The sequence below is a fragment of the Schistocerca nitens genome, chromosome 1 (assembly GCF_023898315.1).
Source record: "Schistocerca nitens isolate TAMUIC-IGC-003100 chromosome 1, iqSchNite1.1, whole genome shotgun sequence".
Lineage (NCBI taxonomy): Eukaryota > Metazoa > Arthropoda > Insecta > Orthoptera > Acrididae > Schistocerca > Schistocerca nitens.
This window is the reverse complement of record NC_064614.1, coordinates 857454627-857464258: the sequence shown is the minus strand read 5'-3', so window position 1 is coordinate 857464258 and position 9632 is coordinate 857454627. Positions and strand designations below refer to the sequence as shown.

Sequence of the window (9632 nt, the reverse complement as noted above, 5' to 3'; positions counted from 1 at the left end):
AATGGAAAAAAGATCAGTTGGAGGTGCCAGATATTTCCTAACTCTTATTGATGATTATTCAAGGGAGATATCCTCATGATGTGTACATACTGACTTTATATGCGCCATATTGGAGTCGTGGTTTATGGTTGTTTTCGCCATATTTGTGACGTCATGGGTCAAAGCAGACAGGTGGGATCGGACGCTTCCGTATTTCCTATAATTGTTGCAAGCTTACCCCAAAAATTTGCAATTGTTAAATCATTAATTGAGCACACTGTTTTGGAAGACTGTTTTGTATTACTGGATGGAACTATGTTGTATACTGTAACTAGCTGTGCATCATGATCAGACAGACCATTCTTAACAGGAAAAGTAATAGCATACCTACTCTGTTTGCTTGTAAACTGGATACTTACTAGTGGTTGTTTCCCAGCATGTTTAAAAATGACAGTGGTCACACCATTACATAAAAATGGAGATAAGTCATGTCCAACTAACTATCAACCAATTTCTTTAAAACCTATTGTATTGAAAGTCATAGTGTGCTGCATGCCATTCTAAATCTGTAAGCATCTATCTGCTAACAACATTCTTAGTGATTCTCAATATGGATTTAGACCTGGCTTCCTGACTGTTAAAGCAGTGGAAAACATTATATCCTTTACTTTGTCTGCGCTTGCATATTAATTTTGTTTTCAATAGCACATTCGTAGACCTGAGTACAGTTTTTGATTATGTCTGTCACAGGATTCTATTAAAAAAGCTTTACTTTTACGGTTTTACGGGTAAAGTACTCTGATTACATCTTTAATAAAAAAAACAAATCAGACTCTCTGTTTTTTTATACGTTGTGTCCCACGAGGTTTGTTCTTGGACTTTTGCTTTTAATAATTTATGTAAATGATTTGCACAATACAATGCTATGTAAGTCCATATTGTAAGCATATGACAGCATCTTTGTTACAGTACATGGAGCCTAAGACACACATGAGCACAAAGGTGCAGAACAACTCAGAATATTCAGTATATGGTTCACAATAAACAAATTACAAATTAACCACTCTAAAACTGTAAATATTCTTTTAATAATGACAGCTGTAGTGTCTCAGTTAAGCACTCTGACATTCATCTTCATCCAAAATTTAGCTTGGGAAACACACACTATGGGTACACAAAGTTAGCCCAAGTCACCTTACTGATAAGTAGACTTGGGACTTGCGTAACTGACAAGCTACGGCTGAACTGTTGTTACGCTTTCTTCTTCCCCCCCCCCCCCCCCCAAAAAAAAAAAGAAAGAAAGAAAAAAAGTCACTCCATGTATGCACTGCTGCTATGGGGGAACGCCTCTGGAGTGAAAAGAATTTTTATGTGCACAAAAAGGCCATTAGATGCGTTCCTGGAGTAAGAAAAAACCTGTCATGTATGGAATACATTAAGGAGCTCAAAATACTGACAACTGCATCTCAGTTTATTCTCGGCAGCTTGGTGCATATCAAAGAAAACCAAGAAAGCCAGGAATTGCAAAGGTCTTTACATAAGTATGACACACGTCAAAGGCAGATTATTGACATCGCAAATATTAGCCTTAAAAAACCTGAAATGGTTATGTATGCATAGGGATACACTTATTTAATATGTTACCAACAACAGCATATGGTGTATCACTGAATGTCTTCAGAAACGTTCTACACAATAGAATAACTTACAATTTGCAATAAAAATGATCTAATCTTCTAAAATTGCTGTATTATCTGACCACTATATTATTTGAGCTTTTCATAAAATGTTTACTGTGTCATATTGTTGTTTTATTTTCATACTTTATGTTAACGTGTAACAAGCATATCTCAAAAATATTTGTTAAAATGATTTTCTCAGCAAGTGTATTGTGTCACATACACTGTTTCTCCTTTTTTTAAATTCTGTTTGACACATTTATATTTAATAATTATTATATGTGTCTAGTATAAACCATAATTAGGCTACATTTTTTTAATATCTAAAATGTATGACTTATTTTGCAACTATATAAATGTGTGTAACAAGACATCAATCACATGGAAAATACTTAAAGATGAATCAATCAACTTAATCCTATGAGTTAGTTAGTTCCAGTAGCTGGAGAGCACAGGTAAATTACCAGGACAGGTATGACTCATAAAGTGAAGGTAAACTTCTCTAGGCCAATTGTTATTCTGGTGCTATCCTACCATGGTGGACGCAGGATATTTATTAATGACGAATGGAGTTGATTCATCTTTCCACTTCATGCACAGCGGTGTTGATTCAACCAACCGCCTGTTGCTCCCGCGAATATTTCTGGGGCCCTGTTGTGTGGGTTACTGGTGCAAAAACAAGGTCGACAGGTATACAGAATACACACACAAAGACTCAAATGTGATATGGACATTCAAATTGCTACTGTACGTCAACAATGTTGAAACAGCTAGTGTCAAGGTTCCTACAACTTAAGGTAAGTGGACTACTGTACGGTGTACATCGCTGTTTTTTTTTTATTTATAACATCCGGGCGGGACGTATTAGTTAAATCACGTTCTCTTAAAAACCATATTCACAACATTTATCCACTATCGGAAAATCTGCTTTTCTTAATGACGGATAATTACACTCTTCGTCACAGTGTTTACTTATATCCGGATGTGAGGAAATGAAATGTAAGATCTGAATTACGACTCTGGTTTGTAAACACCTGTTGATATGTGATCTGTATGGTTCAACTACAGCTTTGCTTACATGCATCTATCGAAGTCGAAGTTTATTTGTACCGCTCGAGGAACTGAAGGTTGGTACAATAAATGAAAGACGCGTAGGAATTCCAGAATACGTGAAAGTGCTTTTTCCCCCCATTAGGTTCAATTCCCATATTTGATGTATTTTCATTCATAAGCACGCCTGCGTAAAAGTAATATATTATGTTGGTGACAACTTTTTGAGAATGAAGTATTGAATTCTGCCTAAAGTAAGGTTACTTTGGAATGATGTGTTTACTTATCATGGTCGTCATCGTAGAAATAATAATAATAATAATGTACAATGTCGGAACTTTCAGAGTGAGAAAGAAGGAACAATCATCTTCACAACAGCCAACGATTGTTGCTAAAATGCTGTACGTAACGTACTCTTTGTAGAACAGTTTACAGCCATAAATTCGCATTAATTTTTCTTTTGTGACAGACGTTGGCTCGCCCATCATAATGTGTCATTGTGTTGGTTGCGTATGCCGAAACTTCGAAGCACTAGTGTTTCTATAAACATTTGTATAGCATGAAACAACGGAGGTATATAAAAAAAAGAAACGTAGCTTGCAAGTCAACAATGGTAGAAAGCTTTTGTTATACGATGACAGTGTTCAGAGGCACTATATATTTAATATGCATTAAAAAACTTATTTCTCTGCCACAAATAGACCAATCATTTGGAAAGAAGAAAATTTTATTATTTCCACTTGATACATAGTTACGTTTGCTCTTCGGAGCGTGATTTCATGTCTTTCTTGTATTGACTAGAACCTTAATTACTGTAAGGCGTATTGCATTTTTAGGACTGATAATGGTTGTATTCCAAAGGCCTTACCATGCGCCTGGAGTCTTAACGTAAGATGTAGGCTGTACATTATCTCAGTAAGCCCACTGCAAGTTGTTGAGTAGTTAGCTTCGCTACTCGTGAAGTTCCAAGAGCATTATGTTCTATCGTTAATTGTTACATTATTTACGTTCTTGTTATTGTTCTTGATGATCATGATTATGTCTTGAACAGGAACTGCGTCTACTGCAATTACTAGAGTAGGATGATCATGCTGACTATATAATATAGTACATAACCATTACCTGTACTGAAACTTAATAGGTTTTTATTTTCGTAACTCCCAACCTTTCATTTTGTAAGGTACTTAGAGACCGTAAAATTTTTTACAAATTTACTGTTGCAACAAACATAACCTACACTACTGTCCTGTCATACATAGTTTATCATGCACATGTGGTATGAGAGACCTCAAAAAAGTAGCCTATTTATTATGTAGAAATTAAATAATTGACATGGAAAATTTTAATAAATACTTTCAAAAACAAATTAACTCATCAACAAGAAACATAACTGCCAAAAACTAAGAATTTGTTTCTTACTTATGAAAAATACCCATTGCGTTCTGGTTTAACCCTATTTTTTGTTCACAGATATTGTTAGTTTAGGAACACATTTATATAATTCAAATAAGAATTTGAGAACAAACACATGCATTCCATGAAACTGCAAACAACACACAGAGGACATAAACCCTGTAGATTCTGTTTATTACATACTCCCATTACACGGAGTTAAGAGAGATATTTGCACTGCTTATCACAGAGACATATCTTCATGTATGGTGCCAACTGTGGCAAGTTTTTGAGAGACTGGCACATGTATGCAGTTTTTTTCCTGTTACTGGAAGGACATGTATAGCACACTTAACACTTCTGGAGTTTCTCTTCAAAGTGTTGTTGTTCCTTTTGACTACCCAAAATTCTCTCAATTTCAGGCAAGAGTTTCAATAGTGAGATGATTGTTAGTAACTCGAATTTTTGTTAATGGTCTAACGAGCTTCATTGCAAGCATTTTCATGAAAGGTAGTCTGCAAAGTGGTTGATGGTTTTTGTAAGAGCCATAGGTTACATATGTATTTACTGCACTAATGTCAGTGGTTCTGTAAAAAATGTCAATTGACCATGAGCAAATTTGATGACCACAACTATACAAAGCACACTTTTTATCCAAGCAATCTGCACAACCCTTGGTTTTATTGTAACAGGTAAGGATCTCTAGCTTACCACTTGCACTGTTAGTGTCGCTACAGTGATGTATGGAAGTTACCAACACTATTGCTTTATTCTTCATTGGTACAAGGGAAGTCAACATCATATTATTTCTGAACTCTTACAGTTCTGAATCCACTTTTATAGTGTTATGTGGTAGAAATGTATGTGGTGTCTCTTTCTTGTTTGTATTTACTGTACTACCAAAAGTCAGATCTTTTTCCATCAGTATTTTCAGCAACTCAATGGATCCAAACCTATTATCAGCTATGGTATTCCTATTGAAATACTGAAGATGATTTGTTAGCTGAATAAGAGATTATATAGCTTTCCGAAGAGTATTTTCCTCATATGGATCCCCCCCCCCCCTCCAGTGTATAAATAGGCATTACGAAAATATTTATTTATTTTAAATTTGCATCATCCGCAGAACCCTATCAACATTGGCACAGTGGCAAAGTGTCATGTGGTATATGATGATGATGAAGATGATGATGATGAGTTGCTTTGTTCAGATGAAGGAAGTGCTTCTTTAGCTTGCCAATTGAATCGATTTTTACAACAAAAGTTTTGTGGAATTCCATTGGATTCACATACCTCATCAGTGTCAGTTTGTGACACCTTTTCATTGTATTCCTTCTTTTCATCGCTTATCTCAAGTTCAGGTGCTGAATCATGATCAGTGTTTCGTGCAAATTCTTTCTCTTCTTTCTTCTTCTAACCACTGCATTACTATAAATAAAAATCAGGATCATCCACCTTAATCCCTTCGGAAGGCTCAGCTGCCAGTGACTCAGCTGCTATCCAGGTGCAGTCTCTCAGTCCACAAACAAAACGTTGCAAGCCACAAAGTTGCACCTTATAGGAAAACTGTAACGAAACAAACTCAGAGGCACTAACTGACAACAACGAAGGATTATATGTCCGTGCAGCTGTGCAAGTTGATTAGTTTAAATGATACAAAAGGTACTTCCAACCTCAGAGGTCTGACATATCATTTTCTTTTTTATGATGATCGCTTCCTTTTGGGTAAAATATTCTGGAGGCAAACTAGGGACCCATTCGGTTCTCCAGGGAGGGGGGGGGGAGGGGGAGACTACACAGGAAGATGTCATCGTTAGGAGAAACAAAACTGGCATTCTATGGAGCAGAGCATAGAATGTTAGTTCCCTTAATCGCACAGGTAGGTCAGAAAATTTAAAAAGGGGGAAATGGATAGGTAGAAGTTACGTATAGGCTACTTAGATAGGTTTGGTGGCAGGAGGAACAGGTAAATGCAAGATTACAAATGAAAAGTCCAATGGGGTTAATGCAGGATTGGGTTTAGTAATGAATAAGAAAATAGGAATGTAAGTAACCTACTATGAACAGCACAGCAGCACAGTGAGTGTATTACTATATGCCAACTAGCACATATATGGTGAAGAGATTGAGGAAATGTATTCTGAGATAAGCGAAATGATTCAGATAGTTAAAGGAGGCGGAAATTTAATTGTTGTTTCTTTTTTTTGCGGGGGGGGGGGGGGGGGGTGCTAGAATTCAACTGTAGGAAAAAAAAGTGAGAAAAGGAAAAATAGTAGGTGAATGTGGTTTTTTTTGGTGGGGGTGGGGGGGGGGGGGGAGACAGACGAAACAGACTGGTAGAATTTTGCATTTTGCTCAGAGCATAATTTAATCATCACTAATACTTGGTTTAAGAATCATAAAATGAATTTGTGTGCGTGTAAGAAGATTTAGGAACCAGATTTTAAATGGTAAGATATTTCCAGGGACAGATGTGGACTCTAATCACATGGTTATGAACTGTAGATTAATACTGAAGAAATTGCAGAAAGGTAGGAAATTAAGGTGATTGGACATGAATAAGTTGAAAGAACCATCAGCAATTTGTTTAGAATCTGTACAATGTAGGAAAAGACAGATTCTACTTACCATAAAGAAGACACATCAAGCTGCAGGCAGGCAAAGTTACAAGACACTTACCTAAAGCTTTTGGCCACAGCCTTCATCAGTAAAAAAAGAGAGACACACACCATTTACAAACACAAGCAAGCATACCTCATGACAGCCAACTCCAGCATCTTGGTTTTTTTTTTTTTTTTAGATTAGATTTACTTTCATTCTAATTGATATATAGTGAGGTGGTCCTCCAGGATGTAGAACATGTCAGAAAAACAATAATACATGACAAATATTTACAACTAAAACAAATAAGCTGATGTACCTTCCACAGGTCTCAAGTGGAATGATCGTCATTTTTTTTAATTAACCCTATATGTAAGGATTATTTTACAACACTTATTTACTAAAATTGCATTAATGCACCGAATTTAAAATTAAAAAAAAAATATTATAAGGTGATAAACATATAATAGAACTACTACAATACTTGGTTACAGTGAACACATTACTGCACTGAAATCGTGCAGAAGTTAGAGATTATACTCAAACCAGTTGGTTCTACTGACAATTCATCAATGGAGTAGGAGGAGTTGGCCACCAATAAATTCTTTAGGCTTCTCTTAAACTGAATTTCATTGGTTGTTAAGTTTTTTATGGCTGTTGGCAAGGGCTGGAATTCTGGCCCAAAATGTAGGAGTTGGCTGTTGTGTGTGCATGAGCTGTGCTTTTTTTTTACTGATGAAAGCTGTGGCCAAAAGCTTTATGTAAGTGTCCTGTAATTGTCCCTGTCTGCAACTTGATGTGTCTTCTTTATGGTAAGTATCTATCTTGCCTTTTCCTACATTGTAGACATTCCTACCTGGAGTTTCCATTGCTTGTTTAGAATCTGAGATTGTTGTGAATTTCAGAGGGAGCATTATTAGGCAATACTTGACTAGAACAAAGGAAAGGAATACTATAGAAAACAGATGGGTACCTTTGAGAGATGAAGTAGTGAAAGCAGCAGAGGATCAAATAGGTAAAAAGACAAGAGATAGTAGAAAGCATTGGATAACACAGGAGACATTGAATTTCATTGATGAAAGGAGAAAACATAAAAATGCAGCAATTGAAGCAGGTAAAAACGAATACAAATGTTCAAAAAATAAGATTGATAGGAAGCACAAAATGGCTGAGCAAGAATGGCTAGAGGACAAAAGTAGGGATTTAAGCATATTTCACTAGGTAAGAGGTAGATAATGCCTACAGGAAAATTAAAGAGGCCTTTTGGGAAAAGAGACTCAGCAGTATGAATATTAAGAGCTTAAACAACAATATCGGAATTGTGAGTCCACCTTGGCGCAAAACACTTTGTTTTTGTTTACTTATGTATTCCTAAAATTAGTTTCAGTAACAAATATCGCCATCATCAGTGGGTTTTTTAAATCTAAAACCTGCAGAAAATAGCATAGTTAAACAGCACATTATTACATTTTTACTGTAAAAATGTGGGTTCTATAAATCTAAAACACGAAGAAAATAGTATAGTTGTACAAGCACTGTAACACAGTATTACATTTTTACTCTAAAAATGTAATAATGTGTTACAGTTTTGTATAACTATGCTATTTTCTGTATGTTTTAGATTTAAAGAACCCACCAATGATGGCGATATTTGTCGTTGGAACTAGTTTGGGGAAATAATAAGTAAACAAATAACAAAGTGTTTTGCATCAAGCCGGACTCACAATTCCCATATTGTTGTTTTTCTATGCAAACATGGACCAAATGGAAGAGCTCCAAAAATAAAGTTATTGATATCAAGAGCTTAGATGGAAAACCAGTCCTAAGCAAAGGAGGGAAAGCTCAAAGGTGGCAGGATTATAGGCTATAGATGGTCTGTGAAGGGAGATGAACATGGAGGCATATTATAGAAAGTGAAATGGGTGTAGATAAAGGTGAGGTGGGAGAAATGATGCTGCGAGAAGAAACTGTTAGAGCTCTGAAAGATCTAAGTTGGATCAAGGCCCTGGCAGTAAATGATATTTATCAGAACTACTGGTGGCCTTGGGAGAGCCAGCCATAACAAAACTCTTCTATCTGTAGTGCGAAATGTACGAGACAGGCGAAATACTTTCAGACTCCAAGAAGAATGTAATAATTCCAATTACAAAAAAAAGCTATTGCTGACAGGTGTGAAAATCACAGAACTGTCAGTTAAATAAGTTATGGGTGCAAAATACTAACACAAATTCTTTAGATAAAAATGAAAAAACTGGTAGAAGCTGACCTCAGAGAAGATCAGTTTGGATTCCAGAGTAATGTAGGAACATGCAAGGCAATACTGACCCTATGCCTTATCTTAGAAGATAGGTCAAGGAAAAACAAACCTATGTTTATAGCATTTCTAGAGAAAGCTCTTGACAGTGTCAACTGGAATACTCTCTTTGAAATTCTAAGGATAACAGAGGTAAAATACAGGGAGTGAAGGGCTATTTACAACTTGCACAGAAACCATACACTGGTCGTAAAAGTTGAGGGGCATGAAAGGGGAGCAGTGGTTGAGAAGAGTTTGAGACAGGTATAGCCTATCGCCGATATCATTCAGTCTTTACATTGAACAAGTAGTAAAGGAAACCAAAGAAAAATTTGAAGTAAGAATTAACGTTCAGGGAGAAGAAATAAAATATTTGAAGTTTGCGAATGACATTGTAATTCTGTCAGATACAGCAAAGCAATTGGAAGAGCAGGAATGGACAGTGTCAGGGAGAGGAATATATGAGAAGAATATCATCATAAGCAAAACAAGGATAATGGAATGTAGTCAAATCAAATCAGGTGATGCTAAGGGAATTAGATTAGGAAACAGATGCTTTAAGTAGTAGGTGATTTTTGCTATTTAGGCCACAAAATAATTGATAATGGACGACGTAGAGACGATATAAAATGTAGATT

General features: G+C 36.0%; 1 protein-coding gene across 2 annotated transcripts in view; it reads left to right on the top strand.

Annotated features, from left to right (window-relative positions):
- The first annotated feature begins 2194 nt into the window (after positions 1-2194).
- Positions 2195-9632, top strand: part of LOC126263411 (tyrosine-protein kinase Shark) — a 159720-nt gene continuing 152282 nt past the window's right edge. Inside the window, exon 1 of one of the 2 annotated variants that reach the window (XM_049960507.1) lies at positions 2195-2455. In XM_049960507.1, the coding sequence (XP_049816464.1) occupies positions 2417-2455 (39 nt within the window). In that variant the 5' untranslated portion in view covers positions 2195-2416. Of the gene's footprint in view, positions 2456-2646; positions 2786-9632 lie in introns of those variants that run through there. The other variant, XM_049960515.1, reaches the window with a different exon arrangement.